At 40.6% G+C, this 19,272-nt stretch overlaps 1 protein-coding gene across 2 annotated transcripts in view; it reads left to right on the top strand.

Annotated features, from left to right (window-relative positions):
- EPHA7 (EPH receptor A7) overlaps nucleotides 1-19,272 on the top strand; it is a 162,928-nt gene that overhangs the window by 47,651 nt on the left and 96,005 nt on the right. For both annotated transcript variants that reach the window (XM_044288966.1, XM_044288965.1), the window contains exons 4-5: nucleotides 7,746-7,901; nucleotides 13,342-13,677. In XM_044288966.1, coding sequence (XP_044144901.1) covers nucleotides 7,746-7,901; nucleotides 13,342-13,677 — 492 coding nt within the window. The remainder of the gene's footprint in view (nucleotides 1-7,745; nucleotides 7,902-13,341; nucleotides 13,678-19,272) is intronic.

Here is a 19,272-nt window from a genome sequence, read left to right as displayed (position 1 = left end):
AAAGCGATGGCAGAATTGCAGCCATTTTTTATTTACCCTGCTTTGCGAAAAGATAGAACCAATTATATTGGCTGTTTGGTTTACAGGCGCCATGTTGCCTTTAATCTATCAAAACATGTACAGCAAAAGCCAAAAGGTGGTCTGTCCCTCCTGAGCGCCACAGCATACCCAAACAGCAGTTTGTGTCCACGCTTGTGGCATTTCCGTACCCAGTCAAACCCACCTAACAATTTAAGGAGTGTAGTGTGTCCCAGGTGACACAAGTTGGGCACAGTATATTGGGACGGACACCACCAATATAACTAACGATACACTACGGGTGCCGTCCTGCACGTAGCAATAGCAATGATAAAAAATAAACGGGAAAGAATTTTCTGTCCTTGGCCCTTGAGGTACTGGCTGCCTATGGAAAAATGCAATATCTGGTGGACAAGGAATAATAGCATAGAATTGCTTTTCATTTCTTGGACCTAGACCCTTAGTTCAATTGAAGGAACGTCCTATAAAGCATTCTGCCTGCTTATCAACACAGATTTTGCTTTTCTAACTGCTGGGGATCAGCTGTTATTTCTGGGGAAAGGCTGTGTGGCCACATACTGTTCCTACAGCAGTCGTATCATTACATGGTGTTCAAATGGGGAAGAGAATAAGGACCTAAAGTCTGTCAGGACCGCATGTTAATTTCTTCTGTCCCACACATCACATCAACCAAGCAACTCTTAAAAGGGTTGTCTCACTTCAGCAAATAGTATTTATCATGTCGAGAAAGTTAATACAAGCCACTTACTAATGTATTGTATTGTATTGCTTTGCTGGCTGGATTCATTTTTCCATCACATTATACACTGCTCGTTTCCATGGTTACGACCAACCTGCAATTCAGCAGCGGTGGCCGTGCTTGCACACTATAGGAAAAAGCGCTGACCTATGTGTGCTCACACGGTCCCAGTTAACAAAGATGCTGGTGCTTTTTCCTATAGTGTACAAGCACGACCATCACTATTGGATTATAGGGTGGTCGTAACCAAGGAAAAGAGCAGTGTATAATGTGATGGAAAAATAAATCCAGCTAATAAAGGAGGCAATATAGTCCAATTTTAAGGGACGGGGCACTGTGGGGGGGGGGGGGCAGTCTTAAGGAGTGGGGGGCTGTGGAGGTCACTGTTCTGGGGGCGGGGTGTCACTGTTATAATGGATAGTGTTGATATCTTTTAATGACACACACAAACTTTAAATGAAATAGATTAAATTATACCCGAGCGAAGCCAGGTCCTTCAGCTAGTATGTAATATGATGGAAAAATGAATCAAGCCAGCAAAGAAAGCAATATGGACAGTCACAATACATTAGTAAGTGCCTTCTATTCACTTTCTCTACGTGATAAATGCCACTTGCTGAAGTGAGACAACTCCTTTAAGTTGAAGGGTTCTGTCACCATAACACATTCCTTTTAAATGGAACTTGCGAGAAGATAACCACAGGCAGCGTGAAGTAGCATCAGACTCCCGTATTATGTCTTACTTTGAAACAGAGAAAAAAAGCTAGCTCTAATAAGAACCGGGCACGGGGAAAAGTGCCTGCTGGGCGGCTCCCTTCCAGCTTCTCCTCGACTGGCTTCAGGTTATTATCCGGTGTCTCGCTATACAAAAATAGGGTCACTCAAGCCATTTGGGTTTGAAACTGGATGGTATCTGCCCTGTAGATACTTCATCCCGTGCCCAACTTTAAAACTATACCTTTTCTGAAACACCAAGGCATTTCAGAGTAAAAGTTTGTCATGAGGCAGCGTGGCGCTGTGTCAGGCTCCCCATGGTTACGGCAGCATACATCTACTGACAGGCTCCATCTTCTTGTGACTTGTAGCACTTTGCTGTTGTCTGCAGCCTGCTTGATTGCCTTTGATCTCCACATTCTACTTTATTTGGTGACAAAGAAGATGTCAAAGTAAAATGTCTATTTGGGGAAAAAAAGAAGAAAATTTGAATATGCTTTGAAAGCTGTAGCCTTGGAAATATTACCTTTTAAGGATAGCATTTTCATTCCATCTTCCTTGCTGTTTTTCATTTTGTATTATTAAACAGTGAATATGCCAAAACCTCCAGGGACCACATGGTAATATTTGTTCTGTTAACTTCTTAATCAAAAATATAATAAAATCCTAATAGCACTGCTGTTCCTTCTTTAACTCCACTACATACTTACACGACTGCAACTCCCATTACCACAGGGCTAACGATTAAAAAAAAAAAAAAAATTGTTAAAGAAGAAGACAATTTAGAATAAGTCACTTATTTTTTATGTTTTATTTTTTTACTTGTTTGTCCAACTAGTACAACTAAAGATGTTATTATTTTAAGGGTAGTTTTTGGGAGAAGGTTTTGAGTCAGATTTTCCTGCCCGTTTTTTAGCCAAAGCCAGGAGTGGATCCAGCAGGAAGGAGAAGTATAAGTCCTTCCTTTTATATGTCTAATTCTTTTCTAATTCACTTCTGATTTTGACTGAAAAACCTGCAGGAAAAAAATTTGCCTCAAAACATTCTCCAAAAAACTGTGTGAACCTACCCTAAATGTAATATTCATGGGCAGATTGTCCGTAGACCCCAAATTGAAATTTTCTGGTGGGCCAGTGCCTAGAGGGCCAGCCAGGTACACTCAGCATTAATTAATGCAGGAGTATCAGGCATTTAAGCATCTGGCCAATGTCCGCAGGTAAATTCAACTGCGTTGCCACCCTTAAGACGATGATGCAACTTATACTGTGGTGTGGGTGGCAATATTTTCTCACTGTGGTATTTAGTTTTGCAAAGGCAGTGTTTTGTGCTTTATTTTTTTAGCTGGTTCTTTTGGGGCGGTATTTTCTACTGCAGTGTGGTATCTGGTTCTGCTGGGGCAGTATTTTGTGCTGCAGTGTGGTATCTAATTCTTCTGGGGTGGTATTTTGTGCTGCAGTGTGGTATCTAGTTCTTCTGGGGCGGTATTTTCTACTGCAGTGTGGTATCTGGTTCTGCTGGGGCAGTATTTTGTGCTGCAGTGTGGTATCTAGTTCTTCTGGGGCGGTATTTTGTGCTGCAGTGTGGTATCTAGTTCTTCTGGGGCGGTATTTTGGCTGCAGTGTGGTATCTAGTTCTTTAGGGGCGCTATTTTGTTCTGCATTAGCATTGCTGGCCCCGGAAACATCTCTTACCCCACCTTTTGTCAGTTTGGACACACCTACAACATGGGGACACTTTTAGGTTTTTTTCCAGGGCCGCTTTAAGTTCGCAGTCTGCCCCTGGTAATATTTGTCAGAGTCTTTAAACCCCCATATACATTTGACATTAGGCTGTTTTCAGCTGAACCTTCTGTTTTCAATGATGTCCGGCGACAATCTAATGTGTATGGGGAGCTCCCGACTCTCCCCCGACATGATAAGAGATTGAACACTTTGAAATGTAAAACCCTGTTCTTTTATTTTCCATAGGTGTTCGGCAGTGGCTTTCTTCTCTCTCCACATTAGAAAAACACATACCCTCTTGGCCGAACTGAGTGTGTATGTATATGAGGGAGGTCGGGAGCCATAGCCGTCAGCTTAACAAGCACTGAATGTGTATGGGCACCTTTCTAATGGGTTAGGCAGTAGTTGCAGACAAGATCTGGCTACATACGTTTCTAGTGCTTTCAATCAAACCTTCATCTATTGTACGCGCTTAGATCAGAAGACGACACCTTCTCAGCTTTTTGGTCCCTTAGAGTACATATGATTGCAGAAGTCTTACTGCTAGGGTCCTCAGCAATCAGCTGCTATTGCCAAGGGAACGATAACATAAATGCAAAAAATACGCCTTTCAGCCATCTTGTAGGAGGTTGTTTCTGCAATATGTGCACAGGACTTTTACAAACCCTACGTAGTAAACTAATAATGTTATTTCTTTCTGAAATGAACTCTGCCGTAACATTGGTTGTGATAATCCTACAGAGAGAAGCGGACTGTTGCTAGTCAGTCATTTGCCATGTATGATATACTGTTGTACATAAGAAGTAGTTTACCTTTAGGAATGGAGCTCATGTTTACCAAATTAATTTTTAATGTGTATGAGAATATAATATTGTATAGTAATAACGGGCAAAATACAGTTGGCGTCCCCTGTGACTCTATAGCCATCAACAAGAAATTTCTAGCCTTGTTGACTACCCTGGGGTTTTTCTAACGTTGGTTATATGTGCTGTACAAAGACGACCCTTGGGTTCATCCACATTGATTGTTCACCATCATCATAGGAGCAGAACAATGATAGTGCCGAATCCATCACATGACGGACAGTAACAGCACCCATCGGATGTCACCATGCTGCACCATTTCGTACTTGTTTTTTGTTGTTGTTTTTTTAACCCCTTAGTGACCAGCCTGTTTTGGACTTACTAACCAAGCGTTTTTCTAACTTTTTCCATCGTCGTGTTCCAAGAGCTATAACTTTTTTTTTACATTTTTCCGTCTATATAGCTTTATGAGGGCTTGTTTTATGTTTTTTTTTGCGGGATAAGTTGTAGTTTTTAATGGTGCCATTTTGGGGAACACATAACTTTCTGATTTAACTTTTATTAACTCTTTCTGGGAGGGAGATGGGGAAAAAAACTGCCACTGCGTTTTTACATTATACTTTTTACGACGTTCATTTTTCGATATGAATGACATAATATCTTTATTCTCTGGGTCAGTATGATTAAAGTGATACCAAATACATATATTTTTTTTACGTTTTACTACTTTTTTCAATAAAACTTTTTTTTTTTTTTTTAAAGAAAAAAATATTTTTGCAATGCCGCTTGCCAAGACCCATAACTTTTTTTTATTTTTCTTTCTATGGAGTTGTGTGACAGCTTGATCTTTGCAGGACAATTTGTATTTGCCCTTGGTATAATTTTGGAGTAAATGACACTTTTTGATGGCTTGTTTCTACATTTTTTCGGTGGCAACCAAGAATACATTAGCAATTCTGTCTTTTTTATGGGATTTTTTAAAATTTTATAAATTATATATATATTTTTTTACTACTTAAAAGCCCCAAAAGGGGACTATAACAGACAGCTTTTTGATTGATTTTAAAATGCAATGTACTATCTCTATAGTGTATTGCATTTTAATGTTAGTGCTATTCTGACATTGACCTCTCTGGCGCAGCCTGCTGGAAATTACTCAAGCCTACATCAGACCCCTACCAGCCTTAACAGACATCAGCACCCCGCGATCGCATTTGCGGGGTGCCGATGGGAGACGGAAGGAGTCCGCTACCTCGGTCAGCACTTAGCATGCAGCGGGCGCCATTGCCCGCGTCATGTAAAGTGTTAAACAACCAGGATTGGCTCTCCTGCTGTTCCGGACTGTTAGAGCAGGAGCGCAGGCCCTGCTACCCGCTGCATGGGGGACCCGTGCAGCTCTTAGACTGGGCCGCCGTAAAAAAGTGGCGGCCCAGCCTGAGGCCCCTTCGTGACTGCCATTAAAACTCATATGGATGGCTACTAAGGGGTTAATTACTGGAATATGTGGCTCTTAATGGAACCTCCAACGCACATGTGAGCATGTGAGCACACCCTTTGAGGGCTACTTTTCTTCTTTTTTTTTTCCTTCTTTTTTTTTTTTTTTACAAAAGTACAATCCAGTGTAGCACACTTCAGTAAATTTTCTATTTAATAGTTACAGTCTGGCTTCGAGTCTGGCATATTTTTGAGCTGCAGTGACACCTCCTCCCTTTCCCACCAGCAAATGACTGACCACTTTCTACTTATACTTAGGGTCCATTCACACGTCCGTTGTTTCTTTCCTGATCTGTCCCGTTTTTTGCTGAACAGATCTGGACCCATTCATTTTCAATGGGTCCTGAAAAAAAATCTGACATTGTGCTGTCCGTTTTTTTTCAGGACCCATTGAAAATGAATGGGTCCATATCTGTTCCGCAAAAAACGGAATAGATCAGGAAAGAAACAACGGACGTGTGAATGGACCCTTAAGGTGGCCATACACATTGGATAGATGTTAGCTAATGCTTGCTGCAATTGAATGAACAATCATCTTGTGAACGTTCGTTTCGCAAATGCAGCCATTCACATTATAGTCCATATTGGCCATTACAGTTGCTCAATGAAATCGGGCGTTTGTTTTGGTTGAAATCGTCCATTTTTATTAACTTTAGACTAATGTGTATGGCCACCTTTAGTTATGGAAAGGAAACTTAAGCAGTGCCAGTGGGAGGCGCTTCACTCCCTTAAACCACTCAGCTGTTTAAGAGGCTGTGGTGCTAGGATGAAGGATTTGGCCTCTTATAGAGGACCTTTCACCACTCCTGACATGCCTATTTTATTAGCTACATGCATTCCCTACGTACTAACAATTCTGGAGCATCTATTCTTATGTTTGTATGTTGTGCCGTTCCTTTATTATTTGCACTAGAAGTTATGAATGAACTGCTAGCAGTCTGCAGTAAGGGTACAAAGGGGTGGTAACCAGTTGGGGTGGTGTATCGGCACAGTCTGACAATGGCAGCGCTGATTGGATAGAGTCAGTCTGTGTAGGTACACCACCCTGAACTTGTTACCTCCCCTCTGTACCCTTACTGAAGGCTAATAGCAATTAATTCATAACTTCTAGTGCAAATAATAAAGGAATGGCACAACATAGAGCCATAAGAATAGATGTTCCAGAATTGTCATTACATGGGGAATGCATGGAGCTATTAAAACGGGCATGTCAGGAGAGGTGAAAGGTCCCCTTTTAATTGAATTCCAGGCGTAGCAGCACTGTACATTATATAGAAGCTGTGCTTGGTACTACAGCTCAGCCCATTCATTTGATGAGGACTGAGCGCCACTGATTGAGGTCAGTGGCATTTTAAAATATTTTTTTATTTTATTTTTTGCTTTTATTTTGGCCATATGCGACTTTAAAGCCTGTTTTAAAATATAAATTGCATTGCATACAATTCATACAATGGCGTTTTCAATGGGACTTGAAAAAATACAATAAAAACACAAAAATATCACTAAAATGCATCTTCAAAAAAATGTTGCAGTCTTAAAATGCTTTTTTATGCTTTTTAAAATTGCACAAAATAGAACACTAGGGCATTTTTATTAAAGCATTTACGCCACTTTTGTGGCCCAAAAAAAGTCATGAGTATGGCATGCGAATTTGCGCAATTGGGCAGAGTTTAGCAAGTGAGGATGAGGCCTCGTACGACCAGCTGAATTTACTATAATTGGCTCCAGATACTGACGTATATTCTATCTCCTATCTATCACAGCTGGTGTCTATTTCAATTTCTGGCACAAGGACTTCCAGAAGGTGTTCCAGTCTTAGTAAATCCTCTGTGTGGAGGGCCTTTCTGCAGTTTACAGATCATTTAATCACAGAATCTCTCCAAGCATTTGGCTATCCAGTCATCGTGGCTTCTGTGCTTGATAAACATGAGTAGTAGCATCTTCTGGGTCTCTGATATGCAATAAAATGAATGAATGATCAACAGGCTCAGTACAGGGTGCGGTATGAAGAGTTTAATGACTCAGCCCAACAATAATATATATATTTTTTTTTTTTATAGGATGTTCATTTAAAATAAATTATTTCCATATGTTCATGGCATGTTAATGATCATCTCTATGAATGGAATCTATGAACGTTGGTAAAAATATTTCTGTAGGCACATATGTATAAGAATGAAAAAGCAAGCTCAGGATGTATCGGTAAACATTTTTTCTTTTTTCCCCTTATTCTAGCTTGTGGTCGTGGCTTCTATAAATCTTCTTCACAAGACTTGCAGTGCTCCCGATGTCCGGCACATAGCTTCTCTGACAGGGAAGGCTCATCTCGTTGTGACTGTGAAGATGGTTATTACAGGGCCTATTCTGATCCATCGTATATCGCGTGCACAAGTGAGTTCATCATTTAAATGACGTTGCTTAATCAGCCGTTGTCATACATAATTTGGCATCGCATATCTAAAAATGGCAAGTCTTCATTTATGCTTAATATTAACTAATGAAAGCTGCCACACTGACATGGAGACTGAAGATTTCAGGAACCTTCACTTCCAAGCAGAGTATATGTGTGTACACACTGGAGACCTTTGCAGCCTGTAAATACTGTTTTGGATAAAAGTTGGTAATGTTATGCCCATCTTGACCGTTTACTTTTTGGGTTATCATATTCAACATGACGGCCGGTTTATCCAAAGATGGTGAACTTAGGACAAAGAATTGCAGAAGTAACCAATAGCAAGACTATTTTTGGCTGCCCATACACCTTAGATAACTGCTGCCTGAACTCTCCTTCAACTGACAGCTTTTCCTTCCAACCCCTCCATAGATGTGCACTCAGATCTGCCAATAGGCAAAGCTGCCAGACATCTTTGGTGGTAGCTTATCTCCCTTGAGAACACAACGATGATCTCCTGATTCTCCTCTGTTGGATTTCAATGTGCTTGACCCTTCTTTGCAGGAGCACTCATTAGCGATGATCTGGCAGTGTGATACTGCCGCCCATTACCGAATGAATGAGCAAACGCTCGTTCTTCGGGCAATCCAGATTTTTAATCATGCTTAAAAATCAATGTTACCAGGCGATTACCAGGAAGGAATGGTTCTCTCCGGACAAACGCCCGCTAAATCGTTTAATCTAATACAGCCTTAAGGGCTCATGCACCCTGATCCAATACATGGAGGCAATAGCTCTTACACTTCCTACAGTGTACTTTTATTTTTGTACACTGTATGCAGTATCACAGAGGTATCTTCTCCAGGAACCATTCCTTATCGAGAGCACAGTGCCTCAGACACATCATACAACAACTTGTTGAAAGGTCCATAATACAAACCCATGAATCTGTGTTTGCATCCAACAGTGATGTGTGGATGGGCCCTCAGTCACAGCAACTTGTGCAAAGGATTTCTCCTCAGAATAAATTATTCTTTTATCATATTTTGAGTTCATATTTAGTGAACCGATTACAATTATCACAAGGATCCTGTCATTCCAAAAGTAGAATAACTTGATTAACAATCAGACACATCATGCAAAATAGTTTTCATTAATTCTCCTTACTATGGCACTTATTTGTAATGACCAATGTAAGAAAATGTGATTTCCAGGGTCACCGTCTCCCCTTAAAGGGGCTGTCTCACGTCAGCAAATAGCATTTATCATGTAGCGAAAGTTAATACAAGACACTTACTAATGTATTGTGATTGTACATATTGCATTCTTTGCTGACTTAAATCCCTGCCCCAGGTCCCACCAAGCCACGCCCCTTATCTGGTTTGGCCACGCCTCCTCAAAATCCTGAGCCAACAGGGATTTAAAAAATGAAGGTAAAAATCAACTTCTGTCAGCTGCAGAGGTGAGAGGGAGAGTGACTTTCTCCCTGCAGCTCACACTCAGACAGTACAGTGCTGCTTAGAGTGAGCTGTTCAAAAGGACTCGCCCCCAATCCAGTAAAGGTCACTGTTAAGGGGGCGGGCCCCTGTGGATGTCACTGTCAAGTGGTATGCTGTGAAAGTCACTGTTAAAGGGGAAGGCTGCTATAAAGGTGAAAGTTAAAGGGGTGGGCTGCTGTGGAGGTCCAATTTTAAGGGACGGGACACTGTGGGGGGGGGGGGCAGTGTTAAGGAGTGGGGGGCTGTGGAGGTCACTGTTCTGGGGGCGGGGTGCTCTAGATGTCACTGTTATAGTGGATAGTGTTGATATCTTTTAACGACACACACAAACTTGAAATGAAATAGATTAAATATACCCGAGCGAAGCCGGGTCCTTCAGCTAGTATATAATATGATGGAAAAATGAATCAAGCCAGCAAAGGAAGCAATATGGACAGTCACAATACATTAGTAAGTGCCTTCTATTCACTTTCTCTACATGATAAATGCCATTTGCTGAAGTGACACAACCCCTTTAAGTTCTTCAGTTTTTTTAGACACTGACCCCTCTCGTGTTCTGAGCATTCATGTCCTGGAACATTCAATTCTAGATCACTGGACATGTCATAATGTAAATTGAGTATAACTTGGACATATGTAGTAATCGCTGAATAAAACAATGTAAGTAAGGCAAAATAATTGGATCAGCCACTGCAAAAAATGCCTCTAAAACATAGATTTAATCTACTCATTAAAACCAACAAAAATTACAGTGGTCATTTAGAAATAAAACGGGTTACAGTGTTGCAACAGATCTATTGGGCCAAACTCACCATCACCACATGATTATCCACTCATGATGGCAGCTAGGCACCCCATGTTCAACTTGTGTTTTAGAGGTGTTGGGAGAGATTGACCTAGCCCTGGGGTTAGCCTGGTCTCAAAGGGGGTGACCCTACAAAACTGACAATAATGAACCCTACTTTAATCATATAAATTCATCCTAGTGGAAGACCAGAAAGGTCTAAAAACAGACAAAAAGTTAGCAGATCTTAAATAATGGTTATATAACCAAAGGCCACGTATGGTAGTGCCAGTAGCTGGCATGCTCACTTAATTTGGGCACATGTAGGATCTTACACAGTTTTTTATTCCGCACACAATGTTCTATGTTTAATGTAGGCAAAAGCTCCTGGAATATATATATATGAAGCATATCCATTGGCGCGATTTACCAGGCAGAGGCCAGTAGAGTATGCTTCTGCCTTTCATCAGGTTGGTATGTGCCAAAATACCTTTTTTCAACCATATAAGAAAGCACACCAGTGTGCGCTTTCCTTTACAGAGGGCTATTCCCAAAAGAGTATACCGTGCAGTACGCAGATTCTTGGGACCCTATGGGTGATGTTTACCACTGCATAGTATCCGTCACAACCCATCGTTGGATGTTACAAAGGCAATGTATACAAAGCCCCATTTATTGTGTTTGTATGACTCTGAATGTATGCTTATTTGGCTTGTCAACTTGCTTTAATGTATGTCTAAAAAATATTTTTTCACTTTTTCATTCCATGTTGTGAATCCAGCTGCTTGTGACATGTGATAAATGATTATATTACCCTTTATTGAATAATTTAGTACAGATTAAAAATAATAGATACTATAGATAAAAAGAGATATTTCACAGTTTGGATTCGTAGCAGTAGGCCTGGCTCCTCTTTTATTACACAAAATATCTTTTTAATATAACTTTTTAGAAATCTCTCCATTGGTGGAGTCTTATCTCCATAAACATATTTCAACTCTGCGAGATCAGCAGGAATAGATTTTTTTTTTTCCCCAGTTCCATTTATTTATTTATTTCCAGCTGTTGCTTTAGACTGATCTACCTTTTTGTACAAATGGCTATAGTGGTATCAATATCTTTTCAGGTAGATCACTCTAAAGCAAAAACGGAAAAAAGAAAAAAAAAACTAAATTGTGTGCGATGGTATATTTATCAAAATAAAGGGCATGAAATTCAATTACTGTGGGAATAAAGGGATTTCTCTCCTATAGAGAGAGAAAGTTTCAGCTTCATCTAAAGGCTGCAACTAGAAAAATAAGTACATTAGTAAATGAAAAGGCTGCCTTGACTTTTCTGTCACCAGAAGTTTTTCTCTGTCAGAATGAATCTCTAAGGCATTCACTTCAAAAGTTCTCGATCTGAGCAGCACACATTTCCATTCTTCATATACTGTAGCTTACAGTGCAAAACCATTTAACAAGCAGTGAAGTTTATCTAGACCTTGGTCATATATAGTCTTCAAGTTACCCTTCAATTGGCACTTAAAGGGAGCCTGGTACTAGATATGAAGCCACTAAACCACCCGGGCGATTACCTAGAAAAGAGATGAGTCTAGTCCTCACCTATAGCGGCACTAAGAGCATGTGCTTTGTACATATGAAGCCGGGAACTGGTCACCTCTCTTCATTGCACATGTGCAGTGATCTGAAGCTTACTGTCCTCGGATTCATATGTGCCAAGTGCATATAAACACTACGGTATTTTCAAACAGCTGATCGGCTGAGGTGCTGGGTCTCCAACCCCTGCCTTTCTGATATTGATGACGTATCCTGAGGATAACCAGACAACCCCTTTAAGGACCTGTATGTAGTTTTTATGTAGTTTTTCATCCTTTTGAAAATAGAAGGAAAATTTAAGGGGTTACTTCCATCTGGGTTATTGATGGCACCAGTGATAACATGATGGCATTGATGGTGTGGGTCCCACGTCTTTTAGGTCTTGTACCCCCCACTAGACATTTTGTTGCAGAGTATATCCCAAAAAGACAAGTGGCATAATAAAACTTAAAGTTGTTTACCCATCTGGGACACTTCTCTAGGACCCCGTCCTATCTAGAGAACGGGGCCCCAGAAGTAAAGAAGAGCATGCTGCTCATGCAGGGAATGCTCCCCATTCACTACTATGGGAGTTCGGAAAATAGCTAACTTGCCTATTTCCAGCAGTCCCATAGTAGTGAATGGAAAGGTGGCCACCCTTTGCATGGTCTGCTCTCCATTCACCACTTTTGGACTTCCAAAAACAGCTAAATGAGCTCACTCGGCTATGTTTGAAAGTCCCATAGCAGTGAATGGAGAGCAGACTGCAGCCACCTCTCCATTTACTACTATGAGACTGCTGGAAATTGCTGAGCTAACTCCTATAGCAATGAATGGAGAGCCTGTCTCACATGCATGGTGTGGTCTCCTTCACTTCGGAAGCCCTGTTCTCTAGATAAGAGTGGGTCCCAGAGATGGTGGCATATCCTAGAGGTATGTCATCAATGTCTCGGATGGGCCTACCGCTTTGACTTCTATTATACCACTTCACTCCCATCTTTCTGGCATACACACAAAATGCATCAAATTGCCTAGTGGGGATACAAGTTGCAGTAAATACATCACTATAAGGCCTCATGCTCGCAACCGTATGTATTTTGCGGTCCACAAAAACGGATCTGCAAAAAATACGGATGACGTCCGTGTGCATTCCGTATTTTACGGAACAGCTGGCCCCTAATAGAGCAGTACTATCCTTGTCTGTAATGCAGACAATAATAGTACAGGTTCTATTTTTTTGCAGAACGGAAATACGGACATACGGAAACGGAATGCACACATAGTAACTTCCGTTCTTTTTGCGGACCCATTGAAATGAATGGTTCGGTATACGGTTTGCAAAATTAAAACGGAACGGACACTGAAAGAAAATACGTTTGCATGATGCCTTAAGCTGATTTCAGGTTCACCCCATTGACAAGCTATACTATGCTGGGTTTTTACTATGGTTTTGTTGTGTCTGCACATTTATTTTGACATATAAATTAACATTATGCATGAATAATAAAAAATATTATATGATAGAAAATAATTTTGAATAATTATATTTTGTGAATGCTTCCCATTTTCTTTTTAAAAGGACCACCTTCAGCTCCACAGAATCTAATTTACAACATCAACCAGACAACAGTGAGCCTGGAATGGAGTCCTCCTGCGGATAATGGTGGAAGGAATGATGTGACCTACCGCGTTATATGCAAGAGATGCAGCTGGGAGCAGGGGGAATGTGTATCCTGTGGGAACCCTGTGGGATATGTGCCTCAGCAAAGTGGATTAATAGATACCTATATTACTATTGTGGACCTTCTTGCTCATGCCAACTACACTTTTGAAGTGGAAGCTGTAAACGGGGTTTCTGACCTGAGCCGTTCACAAAGACTATTTGCTGCAGTCAGCATTACAACTGGTCAAGCTGGTAAGTATATTTCAGTTCGGTGTAATGTGCATGGTGTCTAAATAATTAAATATTAGGCAGTCAGTATATTTATCAGTAGGTTCCATCTCTCTCATAGCTAAAGGAAAACTGCATCAGAAAGGTCCAAAGGGGCCAAATTCTCAGTGCAGTTTCCGAAGTAAATAGAAGTTTAGACTGGAAGTCCAAAGGGTGGAGTGATTCAGTCACTGGACTCCGAAGCTCAGAATAAGTAGTGGTGTAAATAAAGACCGAACATTTTCCCCCAAAACTATAATTTGCTTCGCTCCTTCTGTTCTGTAACCTACTGCCCACAGACAGGACTACAAGTTCAATGTGACAGGTTCCCTTTAAGAACGTTGACATTTATGTGCGTAACTGTTTGGAGCTAAATGTATTTTTGAATAGTCTGTTAAATGAATGGTTTGTCTTAATTTGCAACTGCCCCACTTGATGCTTGGACATAAATTCTGCCTGGCACATTTCACACAGCTCCATTATGAGCTAAAAGAGCCGTGGTTTCATGGCCGACCTATAAATCAGCTTCAGTGGCTTGGCAGTGCTTGGTTGGAATTGTGGGAGGTGAAGGGTATCTTTCTTTTGTAGTGTTTTAGGGAACACTATTCATTTATTTTTTTCTATATAACGTCAATTGCCTTACAAAAATCACATGAGCTACGTAAATATTTCCATTGTAGACTACTACTACGGGTAATGTTATACGAGAAGGTCGTAATTCTGACCGCGACCAGCATAAGCTGCATTACTTTGTGAAACGCCATGTCACTTTGCAGCGTCTGGTCACTTGCCTGTATGTATTCATTTATGTGTAGATTCATGTTTTTCTCTTGCTCAGGATAATTGCTGCATTTATTAGTGAGTGTAGTCCAATTAGATCTTTTTCAGTCTACAATTTAAATGGTTTATGCCACCATACCACAAAGATAACCCATCATTTTCTGAATGTCGGGGCCTAAGAATGAAGAAACCAGTTCCTTCACTTACATGGTGGTGTGCTATAGCTCCCTGCTGCCTGATGGTTGTCCAAACAAATGGAGAAAGCCTGTCTTTGCCCTTTTTATTAGGTGGTCAAGCCCCCCCCCCCCTGTTCATGAAGTGATGGCATATCTACAACAATGCACTGGTATTACCTACATAGACATATGCAATATACCATTTAAAGGTTCCGTGTGTGGGACAGGTTTTTTTTAATTTTATTTTCCTGAATATATTTTGTTCAGTTAATCTGGGATACGATTTTGTTTTTACCATTTATTCCCCATCTTGATCTCCACAAGTTGTTTCATTGCTTCCTTATGTGATCCTATAGAAAAGTTAAACAGAAAGACACCACTCCTTTCTTGTAGCATCTTTTTTCTATACTATATACATTTTTTGCTTTGATATTTTACTTCCAATACCCTTTGTACAGAATGACATAATGTTTGAAAGTTTGAACTCTTGTCCCATTGTTTGCCAGACACCACATCATACCAGGCTATGCCTGGTATCACAGCTCAATCCCTTTCACTTGCGGCCTCCTAAGTCACTACCACCGATCAGCCATTGATGGACTGTACGATCAAATCTATATTCTGGAATAACTCTATTATCTGGTACTGATACTAGTTTACAATCCATATTATAGTCCAGAGCTGAACTCACAATTCTGCTGGTTGTCACTGGAAACAGTCAATAAGCTTGTTAACACACACCTCTAGCAGCATAGCTGAACCCCTGTAGGGCAATGAAAGTTTTTCCTGTATTATATTACTGTACAGGGAGTGCACCATCAACATTGCGTGCAGCAGCAACCACAGCCTCCCAGACACTGTTCAGAGAGGTGTACTGTTTGATGATGGACCACAGGTTCTCAATGGGGTTCAGATCAGGTGAACAAGGAGGCCATGTCATTAGATTTTCTTCTTTTATACCCTTTCTTGCCAGCCACGCTGTGGAGTACTTGGACGCGTGTGATGGAGCATTGTCCTGCATGAAAATCATGTTTTTCTTGAAGGATGCAGACTTCTTCCTGTACCACTGCTTGAAGAAGGTGTCTTCCAGAAACTGGCAGTAGGACTGGGAGTTGAGCTTGACTCCATCCTCAACCCGAAAAGGCCCCACAAGCTCATCTTTGATACCAGCCCAAACCAGTACTCCACCTCCCACCTTGCTGGCGTCTGAGTCGGACTGGAGCTCTCTGCCCTTTACCAATCCAGCCACGGGCCCATCCATCTGGCCCATCAAGACTCACTCTCATTTCATCAGTCCATAAAACCTTAGAAAAATCAGTCTTGAGATATTTCTTGGCCCAGTCTTGACGTTTCAGCTTGTGTGTCTTGTTCAGTGGTGGTCGTCTTTCAGCCTTTCTTACCTTGGCCATGTCTCTGAGTATTGCACACCTTGTGCTTTTGGGCACTCCAGTGATGTTGCAGCTCTGAAATATGGCCAAACTGGTGGCAAGTGGCATCTTGGCAGCTGCACGCTTGACTTTTCTCAGTTCATGGGCAGTTATTTTGCACCTTGGTTTTTCCACACGCTTCTTGCGACCCTGTTGACTATTTTGAATGAAACGCTTGATTGTTCGATGATCACGCTTCAGAAGCTTTGCAATTTTAAGAGTGCTGCATCCCTCTGCAAGATATCTCACTATTTTTGACTTTTCTGAGCCTGTCATGTCCTTCTTTTGACCCATTTTGCCAAAGGAAAGGAAGTTGCCTAATAATTATGCACACCTGATATAGGGTGTTGATGTCATTAGACCACACCCCTTCTCATTACAGAGATGCACATCACCTAATATGCTTAATTGGTAGTAGGCTTTCGAGCCTATACAGCTTGGAGTAAGACAACATGCACAAAGAGGATGATGTGGTCAAAATACTCATTTGCCTAATAATTCTGCACTCCCTGTACAGTTTAAATATTACATTTCTCAGAATGCAAATCACCAAGCCAAATTAGTGTAAGCAAAAACATGGCTGGTCACCAGAGCATAAGAGTACATCCACATGGGTTGGTATTGCTACGGACTTTCCTTTCAATTTGCGGGCAGAAAATTTGCAGCAGAATACAGCAGCAGCAACGTAGATGAGATCTGAACAAATATCATCCAAATAGTGCAGAATTTTTTTTTTTTTTTAAATTACCTGCCTTATTAAATCTGCAGCATATAAAATTTTGCTGCGGAAAAAACATGGCTTTATTGTGGATTGTGCCCATCTACTGCTTGGTAATCTGCAGCAAATCTGCACCACAATTACAAGAATTTAGATCCCTGTATATGTAATTTCCAGCCATTGACAAACTCTATATAAGCAAACGTCCCCCTCTTTCGGTCTAGATTGGTACTTGGGGACTGAACTGGAGCAAGCAATGCATTATAAAACATGAGCGTGTTATATGCTCTGTTTAAAGGGGTTCTCCGGGAATTAAGAAAATGATAATACTTAAATATTACTTTATTATAAATGTACGGTATTCCCAAATACCTTTCATTAGTTATCATGGCTTGTTTTGTCAAGGGAGCAATCATTAGAAAAAATAAAATGGCCGCCGTCCTATTAGTACACACAAAACCTGTGCTAATCACACAGAAGGACAAATTACTTTACAAAACTGAGCTAAAGATCTGCCTAATTTTCCTCTCTGCTCTGCTTGTCAGGGATTATGATCCTGAATACAGCTAATAAATCTTCAGCTGAATCTTTATAGAAATGGAGTTCATGAGGAGACATGAAGAACAGAGAATGGACAGGACAGACTGTGGGGTTGTAGTAATAGAGACTGTATACAAGTGCTGCTGCTCATTAGCCACCTCCTCCCTCCTCATGAACTCCATTCCTACAGAGATTCAGCTGAAGATCTTATCAGCTTTATTCAGGATCATAATCCCTAACAAGTAGGAAAGGAGGATGAGTGTTGTGAATTAACTTGTCCCCCTGTGTGATTAAGACAGGTTTTGTGTGCACTAATAGGACGTCAGCCATTTTATTTTTCCTAATGCTCCCTAAACAAAATGAGCCATTATAACTAATGAAAGGTATTTGGGAATATATTTATAATAAAGTAATATTTAAGTATTTTTATTTTCTTAATTCCTGGAGAACCTCCTTAATAAAGATCATCGACCCTGCCCTGGAGAACCCATTAAATGTAATGTACGGTAATCTAAACGCCTTCTTTATTCTCTTCCTGGTAAAAGTAAAGCCACAATTTTGATCAACGTTGCATAATGTATAAATATAAAAATGACGGCTTTCTTTCATGTATGACCGTGAGAGTGCTGACATTGTGAAAACAGGATTATACTTGGAGTTATAATTATAATGTTTGTTATATGCATAAGAGCGTGTGCTAAAAATATTAATTGCTGGCTGATTGCAGCTGAGCATCACATAAAAAACCCTCCTAATTATATTTGTTTCATTTGTGCCTGGATCCAGAGATGTATGCCAGTGAAATGGAGCATAGCCATCTATAAAAACATCTGTACTAATCTAACAATGCAGTAAATTATATCTACCAGCAAAGACATTGATCCAGATGGATCATTAACAGCTTTCAACAACTGATCCAAGTAATAGGGCTAAATGGGAGAACATAATCAAGAACCAAGTTTTCAGATATGTCAATTGCACATGCAGAAACACTTCTTTTCAGCCCATAGTGATTATTTGTATTTTTATATTTTTGATGAATAAGCCAGTAGCACATGGTGGGACCAAACAAAAAAAATATCAAGAGCTCAAGTGCGAGGAATGCAGAAGCCAGGCAATGTCTGTTCCATTTACCAGTGGCTCGGGCCCTGGGGAAGAGGTAATTGCTGCTAGCCAGTAAATTTAATCGGGGATGAGCTGGAAAGGATGATGTATGTCCTGTAGCAAAGTATCTGACAAGGGATATTTGTGCAAATCTGCTATTCCTTGCTGGTCAGTAAGACAAGGACGAAAGAAGGATACAGTTAAAAGGAAAACAGTCATGGCACCCCTACATCCATATATTGAATGTCCAGTCATTATCACTGTACAGAACTAAACTAACGCGTTTGGAATGCTGGCAGACGTGATATTTCAATTTCACCATTGCATTTACCTAATAAATAAATAAATAGGAAACTATCCCTAGGATATAGCAAGCTGTTACGTCAATGGAAGGAAACCAGACATACATATACATAAAACTTACCTACATTGGAATGTGCACAAAATTAAGGAAGCACTGGGAGTGTTGCTTACCGTTAAAATCTTACAAGGTAAACTAATGGAGTATAACCGGAAAGAGGGAACTTACTAGCAGTCTCAGAACACACAAACTCTGCCTTCTGTTGGAAGACATTGTACATAGACACCATATTCTGTACTCGTCTAGGGGTATTCCTATCTTAGCCATTCATGGGGAGTTCAGGACCAGGTAGAATGTTTTCTTCATGTGTTTCCGATCTTATCTAAAGAGCAAAAAATAGTTTTCCAAGACTGTCTAGAGCAGTGATGGCTAACCTTGGCACTCCAGCTGTTGTAAAACTACAACTCCCAAGATGCCCCCCTTGCTTGGCTGCTCTCAAAACTCTGTAGAAATAAATGGAGCATGCTGGGAGTC

This window comes from Bufo gargarizans, chromosome 4, assembly GCF_014858855.1.
Source record: "Bufo gargarizans isolate SCDJY-AF-19 chromosome 4, ASM1485885v1, whole genome shotgun sequence".
Taxonomy (NCBI): domain Eukaryota; kingdom Metazoa; phylum Chordata; class Amphibia; order Anura; family Bufonidae; genus Bufo; species Bufo gargarizans.
This window is presented reverse-complemented; position numbering and strand designations above follow the sequence as displayed.